The sequence below is a fragment of the Lepisosteus platostomus genome, chromosome 9, assembly GCF_059453375.1.
Source record: "Lepisosteus platostomus isolate fLepPlt1 chromosome 9, fLepPlt1.hap1, whole genome shotgun sequence".
Lineage (NCBI taxonomy): Eukaryota > Metazoa > Chordata > Actinopteri > Semionotiformes > Lepisosteidae > Lepisosteus > Lepisosteus platostomus.
The window spans coordinates 55,910,709-55,930,356 of NC_142619.1; the positions used below are offsets into that span (position 1 = coordinate 55,910,709).

At 39.7% G+C, this 19,648-nt stretch overlaps 1 protein-coding gene across 2 annotated transcripts; it reads left to right on the forward strand.

The window, feature by feature from the left end:
* Nucleotides 1-402: 402 nt before the first annotated feature.
* LOC148655279 (solute carrier organic anion transporter family member 1C1-like) lies at nucleotides 403-17,787 on the forward strand. Of its 2 annotated transcripts, none has more exons than XM_088645717.1 (15): nucleotides 403-553; nucleotides 1,223-1,386; nucleotides 3,339-3,480; nucleotides 3,582-3,714; nucleotides 4,577-4,695; nucleotides 5,892-6,038; nucleotides 6,124-6,222; nucleotides 7,849-8,076; nucleotides 8,794-8,958; nucleotides 9,804-9,999; nucleotides 10,695-10,860; nucleotides 11,495-11,679; nucleotides 11,968-12,032; nucleotides 13,788-13,905; nucleotides 16,540-17,787. In XM_088645717.1, exons 2-15 carry the CDS (start codon nucleotides 1,276-1,278, stop codon nucleotides 16,727-16,729), a joined length of 2,064 nt encoding a protein of 687 aa, XP_088501843.1. In that variant the 5' UTR covers nucleotides 403-553; nucleotides 1,223-1,275; the 3' UTR covers nucleotides 16,730-17,787. The 2 variants fall into 2 exon arrangements, with proteins under 2 accessions (XP_088501843.1, XP_088501842.1); XM_088645716.1 differs by having other exon boundaries at nucleotides 486-583.
* The last annotated feature ends 1,861 nt before the right edge of the window (nucleotides 17,788-19,648 follow it).

Below are 19,648 nucleotides of genomic sequence, written 5' to 3' on the forward strand. Positions count from 1 at the left end.
GTGAGGAAACACTGGGGAAAAAGTCATGCAGGAATACGGGGATGAAAACAGGGGGGGTTTCCTTGGTACACTGGTGTTCAGGGGGGGTGAGTCCGGGGCAAACAATCCAGTAGAAATCCAAAGGGGTAATCCAAACACGAGCAAAATCCAAAGCCGGGGGGTCCATCCAAGAACAGACAAGGTAAAAACATGAACCGGGTCGGAACCGGCGGAAGGGGAACAGGAACAGAGAATAAAACCTTAACGGGACCAGGCACTTCCAGGTCCCGGACTCCCACGATACGGAGATCAGATGCAGAGCTCGGATTGTCGTCAAAAGCGCCTGGCTTTTAAGGTGGACTGGGAACGGGCTGAAACAGGGGACAGGTGCAGAAAATCAAGTCTGAAGTAAAAGGGCCGGAGCGCCTTTAAGGAGGAGGGACTATAATCGTGACAATGACATCAACTGCTAATGGTTAATTATTATTGTAGTTTAGGCAGGGAAAGGGCTTAAAATTGTAAACTTGAAACCCAGCCAACAAGTGATCATTCTCCTGACTGGCACTCACAAAAGGTAAAGTTTCTTTTGGATTAACAAGACAAGGTATGGAATGCAAATCCTAAATTTTAATTATAACTGACATTTTAATTATATTAATTTGCTTAGCTTTAGGTATGAAAGCCAATGCAAAAATAAAACATAAACAGTAAACAATCAACTTAAAGTTTCAGGCTTTCTAAAATGTGGAAAGATATAGAAATACCGTTACTAAGAGGAAAGTAAAGGTTATAGTACAATTGTACTATTTATAATGTTTTTATTGTGCTAATATGTGATTTTAGATAGAGCTAGTGATTTAACATGATCTGAATATGGTGTATTCTTATGCTGTGCTGGAAATGGAACAATATAACAATTTATTGGCTGAAATGTAAATATTCACTGTACCTACCTCCCTGTCAAGCTACGTAGCTGGTAGGATAATAGACACAGAGATGTATCACACAATGCTTATGGCTTAGTATGTTCTTTACAGAAATCTTTAGAAAAGTGTTTATTAAAGTAAAAATACCAACAAACAGGAAACTGAGAAGTACAGGCATCCTAAGTTACACTGTGGGAAGAAGATGGTAGAATCAGACAGAAAATGTTACAAGCTAAGACGGATTTTGAAAGTTGATGAATTCCTGGGATTTCATCCCCCCCCCCCCCTACCTTTCTCACTCCCTCCCCACACTCCAGTGAAAAGAGACTTGCAACAAACAGCGATCCAGCAATCCACTAACTGGAGCACCATGACTGCAGAGGCCATTCCTTGTGGCTTTTCAGCACCATTGCCTGTAACAGACTGTGGGAAAGGATCTGGAGCCTCAAAGACAAGAAAATGCTGCACTCCTACTCTGAAGGTACTCCAGGAGTAAGAAATACATTTTAGCTGTCATCCACAGATACGTTTTTTTCTGTTAAAAACAATCTCATTTAACAAAAAGCATTGATTCTATATACAGTACATATTGAATTCCCATGGCAATGGATTCTTACTGTTATATTTCTTTGAAGTATTCTCAACATGTGATGTTTGTCTATCTGAATTGAAATATAAATAGTACAGTTCAGAAAATTAATAAATGACTGCACCATATGGTAGATATTTGTGTCACAGTTTAATTAAAATATGAGTATATAGTTAATGGTTTTCATATTTTTAAATTTATTGTTTGGTCCAGGTTTAGTTTAAGTTTGCCAAAATGCTTTTGGTCTACAGGGGATTTTAGAAAGAGTTGGGGGGGGGGGGGGGGCGATATATTTATAAATTAGTTGGAATCAGGTGGCTGGAAACTTAAGCAATGTTGTTGTCTGTGAGAAGGATATCATTCAGCTCCCAGACTGTTGCGAGCTACTTGTGGGTCTCATATACTGAGGAGTAAAGGCAGTAGAGCCCTATGTTTGTGAGGGAGGAGGGTAACACAGAGTTACTGTATGTTGCTGCTGTTGATGTACTGACATTCTTCCATGAATCATCTAATGCAAATGTACAAGTAATAGGTTTATTCCATGCTGAAAAGAGAAGGAAGAAAACACAACGTTTCAGCTGTGGAGCCTTCTTCAGGTGTGTGAAGAAGAACCTAAAGACACACACCTGAAGAAGGCTCCACGGCCGAAACTTTGTATTTTCTTTCTTTTCTTTTCAGCATGGAAAAAACCTGTTGCTTGTTCCTTTGCAGCCTACGCATGCTGATGCAGCTCCCACCTGAACTCATGCAAATGTAGTTGAATTAATGACCTACCTCTTTCAAACACAACATTAATATTTTCTTTGATTCAGTAGGCAACTCGCAATTTTTTATGCATACATTAGCTGTTTACACATAGTGGAACATGAAAACTTATTCACACAGAATTCTTGTAGCTGTACTTCTTGATTATTATACCAAGTACAAGTGCATTGAGTGGAAGTGTATATTTCCAAGTTTACAGTTGGAAATTCTTTACCCATAGTATTGTGAGAGTATGGAATAAGCTACCCAGCCATATTGTTGAGGCCAGTACCTTTGGTCATGTCACGTGACAGCTGTTTGAGATCCTAGGATCAGTTGACTATTAAGTACCAAAAGGCTAGACATGCTGGATGGCCTCCTCTCATTTGTAACAATTCTTATGAACACTGCATTGCACCATTCATTCCATCCAGAATGACTGAATGCTTTCATTGGATAATGGTATCCATCTGTTCCAGGTGAAAGGCAATGGTGTGTTCACAGCAGCCTTGACCTCTGCTTCAAATACAAATACTCTCAACCTTTAATCGGTACAAACGGCACGGCTTTCAGAATAAATATAAGAAAAAAACACATTATGTCATTCAGTTAGTCTACACTTTTCAAAGGCAGCAAAGATTTTGTTTGGCACTTTTTCAAAACAGTAACAGCAGTAGTCCTGTTGTAATTGGAAGCTTAAGAATTTTCCAATATATTTAGCAGTGTTTGGAAAAGTACCTGTAAGACAACTTGACAGCTTGACTTAATAATCCAGTGTTGTACAGCCAGAATAATTGAACTAACTGATTAAAGAGCTAGCAGTAATAATATTCAGCATGCAAAGTCAATTTCCAGTCCCCGTGCCTGGAATTTTCTCTTCAATCCATTCCCTGGCTTGCACTGTTCAATTTGAAAGCATGGCACAGATGAACTCTGTGGGACTTGTAACAAACCCTAACACTTTAACAGGACTTACAAACGTGTCTTTCTGCTGCCTGTCTTCTGCACCCATGCAGTGTTTCTGAGCTCTGCAAGTGTCCTGTGCATCCCTAGCACCCGAAATGAAAAAGCAATATCACACATATCTGTTTTCTTCTCAGATGTTCTTGGCAGCTCTAGCTTTATCCTACTTTTGCAAATCCTTATCTGCAAGCTACACCAAAAGTACCATCACTCAGATAGAAAGAAGATTTGAGATTCCAAGCTCCGTCGTTGGCATTATTGATGGGAGTTTTGAAATGGGTAGGTACGATTAAAAAGCACAGTGCTTTGCTTTATGTATGTTTTGTTTTCAAATCAGCATGACGGTTTTGACTATGTTCTTACCGATCTTTATGTTTAAGGGAACCTGCTGGTGATATCTGTTGTAAGCTACTTTGGAGCAAAGTTTCACAGACCAAAGCTAATTGGAGCAGGATGCCTGCTCATGTCCATGGGGACACTGCTCATGGCACTGCCACACTTTCTCATGGGACGGTACGTTTGCACATTGAAAATGACCTTTTAGTCTTCACACGTCTTGTTAGCACGCAAGATAGATGTAGGAAAATCCTAGAAGGAATACTAGCCCTATTTGAAGACGGTTGTGCTCTGGAATAAAACAGAAAAACAAGTGAACTCATCAGGAGTGCATTTCCAAGAAGCTGTGTTAAAAATTTCTGGGAGCTTCTACACAAAATTGCACATGCTGTGCAGAGTTTATCATTTCCACCCAGTTCAGGAATTTCTGATTTCCCAATCTTGATGCAGTGAGAATTATGCTATGAACCTGACAGGAGTAATAGTCCAACATGAAATCAGGAATCAGATCGTAAATTGAGGAAGAGTCTTACTGTAGTTGTGTAGGATGGTTATTAAAAAAAGGAAAATCTGTGTGTTGCTATATGCAATGTTGGCAGTTGACAGGTGGCAGTCTTCCTGCTGGTGTAGGATTTCCAAACTGTTGCCTCAGTATGGTGACAGGGTACACTTTTTGCTGCATGATGCTCTGTTCTTAGATATTATAATGAGGTCCTGAATCGTTAAAGATCAAGTTGCACAGCTTGAAAGAGCAGTAGTGTTAACCACTTTGTCCTGGCTCAATTCCATTCTAGGCTTGCAGAATCTGGCCATGCTAAAAGATACCTCTAAATTCAACTGGCAAAGCAATTCCTAATTTCTCTGCCTGTTCTGCTTTATAGTGTGACTGCCAGTGCAGAAAAGCTGCTCACCCATGTGGATTCTGCACATTGGGGTGAATGAAGTGATTCCAATAAAGTGTATAAAGTACTCTGGGATATGAGGTGGTACAGAAATGTAAAGAAATATTAATCTGAACTGAAAGGTGTTTTTTATACAGCTACCATTATGAGTCTGTTGTATCCACTTCACCTGTTCCTAACATCACGATGCTCACTCCATGTTCAAAAGACTCCAGTCCTTCGTTAGCCCAGGATGTCCTCCAACAGTCAGTAACTGGTAAGATGTTGAAAATATTAGTAATAGTGATAATAATGCACTTAATCAAACATGACTCTATACACAGGAACAAGTCAAGGTTAATTCCACACTGAACAGTAAAATAAAAAAGAAACAATGTTTTAGGTGTTGGGGCTTCTTCAGATGTGGAGTTAGGGTTAGTGCATGCACGAAGAAGGCCCAGCATCCAAATTGTTATGTTTCATATTTCAGTGTGAAATCAACCTTTATGTGTTCTTCCTCACTTACAATCTTTATTTGTTCCTTTACAGTTCCCCACGTGATCTGGATCATTTTAAACACTGTTTCTTTCCTTACTGGGCCTCCAAACTCAGGAAGGATTTCACTAATATTTGTATTTAACATTTTTTGGATTTGATGAAACCAAGAGACTCACATGAGCAAACAAAACACAGATTTGCGCCATGCTGCATTATAATCTGCATTTTGTCCTGTGTCCAGCATCGTGACTAATACTGGTAGTATAGTAGTGTGCATGCTTGGAGCTTGCATTCCTACACATGCCCATTACTCAGAACCTGAACCAGAAGTAAACCTATTATTCCAAATGACTGGTTGCAAGAAATCAACATTCCTGCATCTTGATGAGTCATAAATCTATAATCCATCCATCATAATCTCAACCTATGCCAAAACATTTGTCATACAGATTGTATAGTTATAGAGTGATATTATTTTTGTGCTTTGGCAATGTCTTAAACAATTTCTTAAAGTCTTACATTTCTGAAACTCCTTGATAGCTTTCAGTCATGCTGACATTACTGCTTTTCTCTCCTGACAAGTTGCTTAAATATACAACCTGACAAATAACCACATAGGAACATGTAACGGGTTTATTCCATGCTGAAAAGAAAAGAAAAGAAACACAACGTTTCGGCTGTGGAGACTTCTTCAGGTATTTCTTCAGGTGAAGAAGAAGGCTGAAGAAGGCACACCTGAAGAAGGCTCCACAGCCGAAACGTTGTGTTTCTTTTCTTTTTGGCAGGGAGTAAACCCGTTACATGTTCCTTTGTAGCCTACGCATGCTGACGCAGCTCCCTACATGAACTACAATAACCACATTTGTGAACAATAATAGCCTCACAAATCAAGTTTTATCTCTATAAGGAGTATTCTAATGTTGATACTTAGCCCGGTTTTCGTACAATATTTTGAAGCATTTTGTTTGTGTTCAGCTTGTGAAAAAGAGCAGAGATCTTCAATGTGGGTGCTCGTACTGCTTGGGAACATGTTGAGAGGAGTTGGAGAGGCTACTACAGGACCGCTGGGTATTTCATTCATTGATGATTTCGCCAGGCCAGAAAACTCAGCTTTTTACATTGGTAAGTCTAACACAATTGAGCTTATATTGATTCATAATCTTCTCAGTCTGATCTGAGCTCTGGTTTGAATTCATATTGGTCTTAGGTTGTCTCCATACCATTGCTGTGATTGGTCCTATCTTTGGTTTCACTCTGGGATCGTTCTGCGCCAGACTGTATGTGGACATTGGCTTTGTCAACCTAGGTAAGATACTTAACTATGAGAGAATGCAAAATCGTACAGTCACATATCACAATAGCACATCGCATAATGGAAAATTAGCTCGATTTGTATAAGGAAATGTCTGTTTTAAAAAACAAAAATTCATATCTGTGCCAAAACATGTTAGTTGACTGTAATAGTACACTATAGTGACATTCAATCAGACTTGAACAGTAGATCAAAGCTGATTTCCTACCTATCCCTTTCTGTGAGAGAAGGGTATTAAAAATGAAACATTAACATTATATTAATATTAGAAGTACAATGTCTGCATCAGTGCAAAGTAGAGTATTTAATGTGCAATATCTGTAGAATATATGCCCGGTTCTAAAAGAAACATTCATTTTGTATTTGCGTTTCTCTATTGCATTTTTGCATAATTTGGGGAGCATTAGTGTCATTAGTATCTCTAAATCAGAATGCTGCAAGTGCAAATCATTTTGCTCTGACGTATTTCTTCTTTGTGCCCAAATTTCAGGTTTGCAAAAAAAACATGGTTCATATTGTTTTGCATATCTTAACTTTTGCTGATAGATCATTCTAACCTTAGCCCATGGATTGCAATCTGAAACTACAGGAAGTGCTTTCCTTTGGAGCTAAGTAGCGTTGCATTTGTAAATGTACATGTCACAGTGAGGTGACCCCTCAAACAAGAATTATATCCTGCCTCGTAACGAATATGCCACCTAGCAGTACAAATATGGTTCTAGGGCCCCTCTACATTACCACAGGTTCTGTTCATCTCCCAGAATCACCAATGCACACAAAGACCACCAACAAGCATTAGTATGATATAAGTGTCCTTTTTATTTTCTAAGTATATCAGCATTTACTATCACCCCAAGACAAAGAGTACAGCATTCACAGCAACAAAATTATATTTCCAAGTGTCATAATGAGTTCCTCAGGGTCAGATGTCCTTTCAGGACGAGAAGAGGGCATTAGAAAGTCTTGGTGGTACAGAGTAGACAGCATTGCATAGGGGAGGGATGCCACACAGTCCAATTCCCCCAGTCTCCGTTTGGACCAGATCAGGAGTCCTCCTTTAGGCTGTACTACGTTTCCTTTGGTTCGGTATCGACTCACCAGGCTGGTTTCTTTGCTTCTTGCCTCCAAGTATTGAACGTCTCTGCACAGCACCTCTGTTCCATGGCCAAAGTCTCCTTTGGTCTGCAGCTCCTGGACCGATCTCCTCTGTGGTCTCGCAGGCTGTGGCTTTCCTTGCGCCTCCTGTCTTGTGTCGAGGGGCTCATCAGGATGTCATGTCCCTGATGTCATGGGCACTTATCCTTTCTTTGTTTGCTTTACTGCTCCCCTCCTCTGCCCAAGGTCTGATTCAGCTGGCTCAGCAACCCCTTGTACCTCCATGCGTCAGTACCTAATTGCTTCCTGGACGACCTGGGTGTGTCCATTGTTACTAATTGTTCCCTGCTCTACTGTCACATTGACATGATCCTGGCCATCAACACAACCCGATTTATCACAGCATGGTACTGCATCAATGGCCCACATCCTGCGACATACAGTGTACAGGTGACAACACATCCTGAGTCACATTGAAAGTGCATAGAGCAGAAGCTGGTGAATTTCTACTTGTGCTCACCCCAGAGACTGTGACTATCACTCTGAAGGACATGCGCTGGGTTGGGGCATGGTGGCTGGGATTCATAGTGGCCGGTGGACTCACCCTGCTTACTGCTCTGCCCTACTGGTTCCTGCCAAGATCTCTGCCAGAGGAGGGGGGAAGCAGAGAGACGTATGACAGCCCTGAAGAACAGTCCCACCGGCAGGCTGTTCAGACACACATCAAAACCAGGATAAAGGAAATAGCAAAAGGTAATGTGTTCCTAGAGAGCACTGGTAAAAACTGATTTTAATATTGGCAGCACGGTGATCATTTGTGTTGTGGTTTTATAGGTCTTGAGTACGGGATTCTGGCTAGGGGCAAATTCTGTGTGAAGTTTGCGCATTCTCCCACTTCACTTTATTTTTGTCCGGGTGCTCCAGTTTCTCCCCAGTCTAAAGATGTAGTGTTGAGGATAACTGGCATCTCTAAATTATACCCACTTGAATATTTGTATATGTGCCCTGTGCTCTTGGGGGTGATTTGATGTTCCCTCCAATGTACAGAAAAACCTAGCTCCTTGTGCCTGCTAGGTTAGACCCCACAACGCACCCTCTAAGAACAAAGCATTTACTGAAAATACAAAAGAAAAAACAAGGACACAACAATGTACAGAAGGTTATGGATAGTTGAATAAAATAGAAACCTGAAGATGCCCAAATGCATTTGTCAAAGTATGAAATTAAGGTTTTCTACCCTACTATCTTGTAGTATTTTTATTTTCAAATGACCAAAAACGATTATATTTTATTGGGTTGTGGTCCTCAGCAAATTTAGAGTATATTCTCTGCCTACCGTGACTTTGTTCAATACAAATTGCACAAGCAACAAAAAACTCTCTAGAAGAAAAAAAAAAAACATTGTATAAATATTGTGAAAAAAGCCTTATGTCCTTCATATTTTCATATGTTATTTTTACATTTTTACAGGTTTTTTGCCATCTTTGAAACGTCTGCTTACCAACAAAATATATGTCCTCTATGTGATTTCCAGTATTCTTATGTTCAATGGTTTTGTCATCATATTGACATACACACCAAAATACCTTGAGCAGCAGTTTGGACAAAGCGCATCCACTGCAAACTTTCTCATAGGTAAGGTTAATTATTTCAATTGTGTAACATAAGATCTAGACTGCAAACTACAAGACTACAAGAAGCTTATATTTGAAAAATTATACTGAGGTACGAAAGAAATGGAACACTTGGGAATAATGGATTTAACTTAATGGAAATTAAATTCAACTTTTTTAATGTAACCTTTTTTAATGAGAGACATTCCTGGGAAAGCTAAGGTTGCTGCTGGAAGAAGTGTTAGTGGGACCAGTAGAGAGCGCTCACCTGTCAGTCTCTGAGGTTGGTGTGGGTTGGTTGAGATGTAAAACTGACATTCTGACCCTCCTTGGTCATTAGAAATCCCAGGTCGTTTCCCAAAAAAGGTAGGGTTGTCAACTCCAGTGTCCTGGCCAATTATGGCCCGCCCATCTAGGAATTGGCTTCATCACTCTGTTCTCCTCTCCACTGATAGTTGATGTGTGAGGAGTGTTCTGGCACATTTTGGCGGCCATTGTATCATCCAGGTGGGGGCTACACATTGGCAGTGGTGGAGGGGAGTCCCCATTACTCGTAAAGTGTCCAGAAAAGTGCTATACAAGTGTAAGGAATTATGAATAATTCTTAGTAGTGTTAAAGGAGATTCCTCACTACATTGTCACAGTTCCACCCCCTACCTGTCAGCAAAACAGTGACCACTATATATCCTTCCATCAGGTCTGCCAAGTTAAAGCAGAATTTATCAGTGAACAAAATAATAAATGATGTACTAATTTAGCATGCTGTATTTTCAAGCCCTGAGAGAATTTAGCAATAAGATTGCCATGTTCTGTCAACCAAGCCGTCCGAAATGCATTTGTAAAATTCTTGATTCTTGTTTTTTGGAGGGGTTACTACTATGCCGTCTGTGTCTCTTGGGATTTTCATCAGTGGAATCATCATGAAACGATTTAAATTAGACATGGAAGGAGCTGCAAAGGTGGCTTTCTGGACATCCATTTGCGGCTACCTGTGCACCCTGCCTTACTTTGCTCTTACCTGTGAGAACTCGAACATTGCCGGGCTGACTGTTTCTTACGAAGGGTGAGGACGATAGGTTTCAGAAAACTTAATTTTAGCTACTTACATTTTCTGACATGGGATGGCACAGTGGCTAGCATTGCTGCCTTGCAGCACTGGGGCCCTGGGTTCAATTCTGGACCTATAATCCCATTTGCATGGAATTCATATGTTTTCCCCATGTTTGTGGGGGTTTCCTCCAATTGCTCTAGTTTCCTCCCACAGTCCAAAGACATACTGGTAGGTAATTTGGTGTGTGGGAAGATTGGCTCTTGTGTATGTGTCGGTGTCCGTGTGTGCCCTCTGATGGACAGGTGTCTCGTCCAGGGTGTATCCTGCCTTGCACTCATTGCTGGGATAGGCTCCAGCTCTCCCACGACCCTGTAATGGAAGGGCCGCTTGGAAAATGGATGGATGAATTCTCTGATGAGTTTAGTGACAGATAAGCCAAGCAGACCCCCTGAGAGGGTACTTCTATAGAAAAAACATTTCTCTTTCTCAAGGGTTATGATGGATGATTGTAGACTGTGTAATATAATACTTGTTATTCAGTTTCAGAACAGCACACAAAGACATCATTTAACAATGCTTTGACATGATTTCACATTTTGTACAGTTTTTAGTTAAATATTGCCCTGCTATATACAGTATATAGATTCTGGATGAGGTGAAAAATACTTTTTCGACAATTTAGGATGAGCTTTTGTCTTGTTTTCCAGGTCAGAGCGAATCAAGAGCAAAGATGGCAGTCTTCTGTCTCTGTGTAATTCTGCCTGTGCTTGTTCGCAAAACCAGTGGGACCCAGTGTGCGGAGAGAATGGATTAACCTACATCTCTCCATGTTTGGCTGGCTGTAACTCCACCAGTGGAACTGGAAAAAACACAGTGAGCTTCCTCAGCGTTACTCTACATTCCCCCTTGAGTAACCTTATCTTGTTGACACTGTGCTTTGTTTTGGCATTGACGAGAACTTGAAATATATTTAATACTGAATTTATGTTTGAAATGGGCCCCGGTGAGCTCTGTTGGTAGAGAATGAGACCCATAATCTAAGGGCAGTGGGTTCGTGTCCCATGTCGGGCGCCAGGTCATCCATGTTGGAGGTTAACCCTGTCCTGTAAAAAACGAATGCTAGGGTAACAGCAACGGAATTGCTGCCACTACATGCCAGAAGGCATAATGGGCAAACATCCATCCATATTTGAAATAACAAGTGATGTTTAAAAGTTTCTATAACATTTACCATTAGATATTTACCACACATGTTCCGTTTTGCACTCTAGGCACTAATTTCATTAATCCTGTCATACCTTTGTAGTGTAAAGGCAGAAATGAACTGTAACTGCTGTGGGGCTATAGGGATTCCACAGGAAGGAGACTCGCTCTCCTGCATATTCTTCTGTCTTTGCCCTTTTTGAGTTTCACCCTCAGTTTGGAATTACCAGTAGTTTCTTTACATCTCAGCTCACAGCCATGGTATGACCATCGATCCTGACCACCCAATGTTATTCAATCCTAGACGTTCCATGGATGCAGCTGCATTGAAGGCGTTGGAGCCATAACAGGGCATTTCTCTGCAGTTCTAGGACAATGTCCAAGAGAAGATAAGTGCACTATGATGTTCACCATCTTCCTTGCTCTGCAGTCACTGAGTTTCTTCATCTACTGCCTGGGAAGCACTCCTCTTTTCATTATAGTCCTCAGGTACTGTATGGTAAAACTCCTAGAGACATAAATAAATACTGTACATAGATTTTGTGTTTTTAGCCTACAGATTTAAAGTGACAAAGCCTATGAAGATAGATAGATAAGACTTTATTGATCCCGAAGGGAAATTGATGAAGTGCATACAATAAAATATTTATATACAGTACATACATTAAATTTCTTTTAGGACTGGCCCTGAGTTTTTATAAAGTATTTCTGAAAATTGGCTCTTTTTATTGAGTAAGGTTTTTCAATGTTAATGGATATTGTGTCATTTATGGACAGGTGTGTGGAACCAGAGCTAAAGGCACTCTCTGTGGGAATTTACATGTTGGCTCTCAGAGTACTTGGTAAGCGAAATATTCAGTTATTGCATAATGCTCAGGTGCAATTCCGATGAAAGAAACCTGGAATCAAACAAAGTGGTTATGTTATCTTATTTTTTTTGCTCACTTTGAAAACAAGAATTTCAAACATTTGAAAATGGCAAAATCTGCAAAAGAATAGAAGACCATCATGTTTAAAACAAGAAAAGACCATTCAGCCCATCTAGCCAGTTTGGTAGTTATTAGTTAATTGATCCAAGCATCTCAGTCAGCTGTTTCTTGAGTCATGGTATGGGCTTCAACATGGCTGGGCAACGTCTTCTCCCTCCACCTGTTACATAAAGCAGTGTCTCTTTTTCTTGTTTTTTGGTGCACTTCATTGCAGTCTCCAATTTACTCTCTTTAGTTCGTTTTTCACTGCTCATTCTTGAGAAAATGGTTGGGCTGACTTTTGTCAGTACTTTTGAGGATTCTGGACATCAGGTCCCCTCATAGTCTTGTATGTTCAAGACTAAAAAGATTCAGTTACTTTAGCCTGTCAGTGTAGCCTGTAGTTGCTGAACATTTTGACAGTTATTTATGTATGTATCTGAACAAAAGCGTTCATTCGTGTGATTTCAGCTTTCATTTATACATATATGTATACAGTATAATGTGATGGTACATACAATAATGCAAGGTTTATTAGAGGATGCTTATTTTGGGCAAGGGTCATGAGAAGCTTTGTTCCCTCATAATGTTTCCAGAAGACCTTATAAGATGGCTTTCAGTTTAACAAAGTTCTTCTGTAGACTATTTAGAAAGTGCCTTAGTGTGTGTAAGGGGGTGGTAGATGCATCTGCTTTGTTTTTGATAAGGCCGGCTGGCAAACTGGGAATATGGCCTGCCAATACAGCAGAGCATGTAGGGTATATTTTTCTTCTGTCTGATGGCTGGTAAAGAGACTAGCCACTTGAACCCAGGGCCCCAACTCTGCAAGCCAACAATGCCAATCACTGACCCACCATGCTGTCCTAATAGATACACGTCATGTGTAAATGTCACTATCCAGAGGACTGTATATGTAGTCAGAGAGCAGTGTAGATATGAATGAATAATGTCTTTAGGTAATTACAGAAAAAAAATATTAAAATGCGGAACTGGAAGACACCCAACCACAGTGGTAAGAGAATCTCCATACCCAGATGTGAAAGAAAGCTCTGTGTTTAACCACAAATAGACAGGCTCCTCGCGGGTCCTGATTTGTTAGGGTCCTTCAGGAAATGGCCTGCTTTTAAAGGATTGTTTCTATTTGGGCTGTACTACCTCTGACACATTAAACAGTAAGTGACAGAAAAAGTGGGTGGGTCGAAGAAGTCTGCCTGTACAGTACATTCTCACTGTGTGCTGTCTGCAGTTGGCACCTGATAGCTGATGTGTGAAAAAAAAACACAATTAGATTAGCGCTGCTGAAAGCAGGATGGGATTCATCAGTCAGGGCTCATCTCTGCTCTCGGGAACACAGCGCCCCCTGTAGCCTCCCAGACTTTTGCAGGCATATAGTATTGACAGTGGGGGTAGTGTCTCCCAATCCACACTGAAGCCCCAGTACGGGGTCTGTGATGTGTTAAAGAAGAAGTGGGAATATCAGAGGAGTCCACTCTCTCCCTTCTGTGAGGTGGCTGCGGGCTATTCCAAGTCAGAAGGGTATAAACAGAATTAACTGGCAATTTATTGTATATATAAAAGAGTTTTCAGCTTTCTCACTCCTCTTTTTCTGTTTTCCATCCATTCTGGCAGGTGGAATCCCTGCTCCGATTTACTTCGGAGCCCTCATTGACTCCACATGTGTCAAATGGGGAATCAGGAAGTGTGGCGGGAAAGGAGCGTGTAGGATGTACGATATCGAAACCTTCAGGTATCCTGGCTTCCTTTCGCACAACGAGCTGCACACAGTGCTGCAGTTAGTAAAAGGTCTCACTGAAATTGTTTTAAGAGCCTACAATCCATCCAATATCCTTTAAACAAAGCACCGCTTTGCTGTATTCTAGGACTGGCTAAAATAGTACTGTAAACAGCTCTTCATATTTCATAAAAATACCTTTGTAGTGTAAAGGCAGAAATATAAATTATTTTTAAATAGAAGTCAAAATATTTTTTTTCCAACAACTGTATCTGTGCCAATGACAGATGTGTTCTGATGTTCCGCTTTTTCAAAAGTAATGCATAACAATGTAATGATACTAAATGGTTCTTGCCTAGGTGAGAGTCAGTTTCAGTATCAAGTATGTCTACTCCTTCCACCAACGTCAGCAGTTCTCTAAACACATTCAAAGACGTAGCAGTAATGACACTTTTTGTACATCAGATAAAAGAAGTGTTAGAATGCTGGACACAATCAGCATGTTACACACTTTATTGGTAATTTTAGTTACGAATGTGTACCTGTTAATTTGTCTGCATTTATGAATATTTTTATAGGTTTTTGACCTACAGTATGTGACATACTGTATCTTTTTTTACGTGCATTATAATTTATATTGCAAAGGAACAAGTAATAGGTTTATTCCATGCTGAAAAAAAGAAGAAAGAAAACACAACGTTTTGACCATGGAGCCTTCTCATTTACTCAGGTGCTCACACCTGAAGAAGGCTCCATGGCTGAAACGTTGTGTTTTCTTTCTTCTTTTTTCATCATGGAATAAACGTATTACTTGTTCCTTGCAGCCTCCGCATGCTGACGCAGCTACCCACCTGAACTACTTAATATTTAAATGTCAACTATTAAGGAAAAGCCAACAGTGAAAAAAAGTATGCTTCTATATTGTCCATTTTGGTCTCAAACAATAACATACAGAAAACACATGAGAAAATGTCAGGTCTCAGGCTTTTGATAAACTGTAACCATGATAGAACACTATCAGCAAGTCTGAAGAGTAAAAGTTACAAAAGTGTGTTGGTACTATTATAATACATTTTCACCAAAATTGCAGTTTGATCATGAGATTATTATCAGAAAGATATCAAAGTTGCCATCTGGCCCCCGATTAACCAGACACATTGGGGCAGATGAGGAACATTACACATTAATTCCAAACTGAAACAAATTAACATCCAAGCTAAGCAGAATCACATTGCGGGTTAGATTTCTTTTTGTCAACCAAATTGTTCCCCTGATCAGGTAGTCTGAAAAGGTCATCCTTAGTACAGCCCACTTGCAAAGAGCCTGTACAAATTATGAGGATATACAAATTAAAAGAGGGAAAGCTCCAGAAGGTGCTCTATGAATCATTGCCAGCAGCTATATCAGATGCAACTCACAAGTGGCAACCCACTGAAGCTCAGCAGGTGTGAGCCTGGCCAGTACCTGGATGGGAGACCTCCTGGGAAAAACTAAGGTTACTGCTGGAAGAGGTGTTAGTTTGGCCAATAGGAGGTGCTCACCCTGTGATCTGTGTAGGTCCTAATGCCCCATTATAGTGAATGGGACACTATACTGTAAAAAGGTGCTGTCCTTCAGATGAGATGTAAAACTGTGTTTATGACTCTCTGTGGTCATTAAAACTTCCAGGGCACTTGGTAAGGGTGTTACCCCAATGTCCTGGCCAAATTTGGCCTTTACCAATCATGGCCTCCTAGTAATCCCCATGTATGAACTGGCTCCATCACTCTCCCCTGACAGCTGATGTGTGGTGAGCATACTGGTGCACTATGGGTGCTGTTGCATCATCCAGGTGGATGCTATAGATTGGTGGTGGTGGAAGGGAGCCCCCATTACCTGTAAAGCACTTTGAGTGGAGTCTCCAGGAAAATGCTATATTAGTCTAAGCAATTATTATTATTATTATTATTATTATTATGCAAAGGAACAAGTAATAGGTTTATTCCATGCTGAAAAAAAGAAGAAAGAGAACACAACGTTTCGGCCGTGGAGCCTTCTTCAGGTGTGAGAGAGACAGGGCAGTAGGCAAAGGTAAAGTAGCGGGAGAACAAAGGTTGGGAGGGAGGAGGAGTGAGAGACCGCCTCTCACTCCTCCTCCCTCCCAACCTTTGTTCTCCCGCTACTTTACCTTTGCCTACTGCCCTGTCTCTCTCACACCTGAAGAAGGCTCCACGGCCGAAACGTTGTGTTCTCTTTCTTCTTTTTTTCAGCATGGAATAAACCTATTACTTGTTCCTTTGCAGCCTACGCATGCTGACGCAGCTACCCACCTGAATTATTATTATTATTATTATTATTATTATTATTACAAAAGAGCGATAAAATTTAGATATAACCCAGATTCTCTTATCTAGCGGAGAGGTGACCAACCTTCTTGAGCTAAAGGTGTCTGGTTGATTTGGAGGCAAGTTTACAATCCAAAGAGATATTACTTTAAATGTCATTCCCTGTTTTAGTCAAAATACATTCAGTTCGGACTTCATAATGCATGTGAACGTATTGTCTTTAAATATCTCATTTGTTACTTTAATGTTTTTCATTATTTCTTTATGCTGAACAGTTAATATAAACTGTTAGCAAATTAACTACTTATCTTGCACTTTTCGGCAGGTTTCTCTTCCTGGGCCTGGTTTTGAGTCTCCGTGGAGTGGGATACATTCTGTTCTGGATCACCATCCTTCAGATGAAGAAACAGGGCAGAAAGGACAAACGACTCACAGAAGAGGTGGAGTTAAAGTTGAAGCAGAGTTCTAATGACAAAATTGACAAGGAAGAAAATAATAGTGTTGACCCAGAGTAAAAAAAAAAACTGTCAGGTACCCGAAAGACACTACAACACTGGAATGCTTGTCACTGATCTTTGTCACCCACCATTGCAAAGACTCATATATTCAAATAAATGGTTGGTAATTTGCTAAACCATTAAATGGAATATCTCAGTAGTGCTTACTCAGTTCATAATACAAGGCAATTTCAATAATTTACTTCTCTAAATAATTTATTTACGTATTTGTTTTGTGTGTGTCAGGATGTAGACTAGACAGGTAAAACATATTCTTTATTATGCAAGTACCTCAGAGAGTTTTGTTTAATGTGTGGTCAACACAGCATTAAATAAATAAGTCTACCACTAGGGAGCAGCAGAAGAACAAATTACTGGTTTTCCTGACGTGCTAAGTTCCATTTAACAATGAATTGTCCATATTATGGTATGAGCTTTCTCACCCACTGTAGATACTTTTGGCGAGTCAGTGTAGCGAACTTCTATCAGTTTGTTGAGACTATAGGTGAATTAATGCTAATCTAATACATGTACTCAATACTTTCCCAACACAAAACAATTACACTTTTGGGTGCCATTAGTGTAAAAACACATGTGAAAAGTGTTTTCTCTCAAGAAAAACAAACCTCCATTTTGAACTGGAGATCCTCATCTGATTTTATTTTGGATTTACCGTATGTGCTTTAAAAGGCAGAAGGACATGAGGAGGTAGGTTGCTGATGTTATTGGCACGTGTTTTAAAACTAAGAAGAGTCCAGATTCTTCTGTAGAAGGAATTCAATGAATCAATGACCATAATCAGAGTCTAAAAATTGGTGTGAAGCCTTAACAGCTCTGTAGAAGCATTGTTTCATACCACTGGGTCCCCTGGAGGTTTCTAATGAATGGAATCATTGTAAGGTTGTGAAGAACTGACATAAAAAGGCTAGATACTGTATTTAAAATGAAGTTCAGTATTAAAATTGTATGTATCTGGGATCCTGAATGACTCAACATGTAAAGACACAGGCCTGGGCTCTGTTGCTGTCTTGTCCTTCTCACAGTGATGGTTTTTAATAAAAATATTTTTTTTGGCATGTTGGTATATAAAGGGCTCATTTGTTCAGGGTGAAACACAGTGAGCCAAGCGAGGGCAGAGCCTGGAAACAGCTTGGTTACAAACCACAGCGTTCACTGTCACTAATGAGTGACAGCGGACAACTCCCTCGGTCTGGTTTCCGCCCTGAAGGAGAAGACCCCCTAATGAGGACGCACCTCGTTCGGCCCGGAGACAGACACACCTTGAAGTCTCTGGACGTGAACTTTGAGCAAACAGTATCACCCCAGCCTTGCATTGTACCCCAGCCTGTGCCCAAAATGCAGTGAGCCAGACAGTAATTATTATTACTGTCATTGGGTGGGACAGTGGCATATAGGAAATCGTAGCCCTGGGTACCTTCTGTGTGGAGTGTGCATGTTCAGTTGGGTCTTCCCCAGATAATCCACTTTCCTCCCACTTCACAAAGATATCCTGATTAGTGTATTGACTGGTAAAATGTGTCCTGATGTTAAGATCTTGTACTGTATGCGTTTAAAGTTACTAATGCCTAAAAAGCTTATTCAGCACCCGTGTTGCCATATTTAGATAGGAACCGGGTATTTCCCAAATAAAATATTATTATGCTATCCAAATCTATTCTAAATTTTAAATGTCTGTGTTTATTACAACTCAAAGGTTAATTGACACTCCCAAGGAAAAATGAGCTATCTAAATCCTCATAGAAAAAGAGATTAATGAGTGACTGAATAGGTCTCATTCACAGGTTCTATTAATTAAAATTACTGGCAATGCTTTCTTTGTCCATGTAACAAAGCCTAAGAGAGTAGCTGCAGATGTCATTTAGGTGTAACAGGTGCGTTTCCCATTATGTCCGTTTAATTATGCTTTATATTATCAGTGATAGCACATACTGTAAACAGTGAAAATATGTGAGGGGGAGGACTTCGGTGGATTTCTTGTTAGGCTAGACCTCCTACACAACAGAATACACATACAGACCATTCCTTATTGTTTATTAATAACAAATGTACATTGCTGAGATAATTAATTTAGAGGATAAAACAAAAGCTTTTATGTTACAAGAACACTTCTTTAATTTCACAGAAAGGAGGTTTTAATATGAAACTGTGTCAAACAAATGGTGTTTTGATAACGCTTCTGTTTGTGGGCAAGTTTAACTCCCTCCTGTGATATATTAATTAACACAGCAACAGGTCTCTGACCCAATATATTTGATCAAATTGAGTACATCTGATGTATCCAACGTACAGATTGCATTTAATTTTCTTGACCAGGGTAAGACGCTCTTATTTCAGCACACTCAATGTGATATTTTCCTTTTTAAAAATATGGAGAGTTCAATAGTTTCACGGACACTGATTAGCACTAATCTCAGACTATATTGTGTTACTATTGCTTACTAAGGTAGAAAGTCCAAGATTAGTGCAAATCAGGGTTCTTGAAACCAATAAGGACTTAATCTGAATCAGTTTCCTTTTTTTGTTTCTTTCTATATATAATAACATTTCTTAAAGGTAATTTTTGCTTCATGTTGTCTAAAGATAACCAAAAATAAAAATACCATTCTATATTTTTTATAAATCAAACTGTCAGATGTGTTGTTGTGATCAAAAGTTGCCACCATTTTAAAGCCATAACATTGTAAGAATACAAGCTTGGAATACAAGAATACAATACTTAGCCAATTTTATGTGATATCTTTTTAGAATTAAATACTCTATATACATGAACTTAATTAATTTGTTTACAACAAAATCACTTTAATTATGTGCTTATTTTTTATTTTAATTAACTTTTGTGGTGTGTTCATGATTTCCTAAAAGTACTACATCTAAAAAAAAGTGCTACAAATTTAGTAAAATAGCATTGTGAAAATA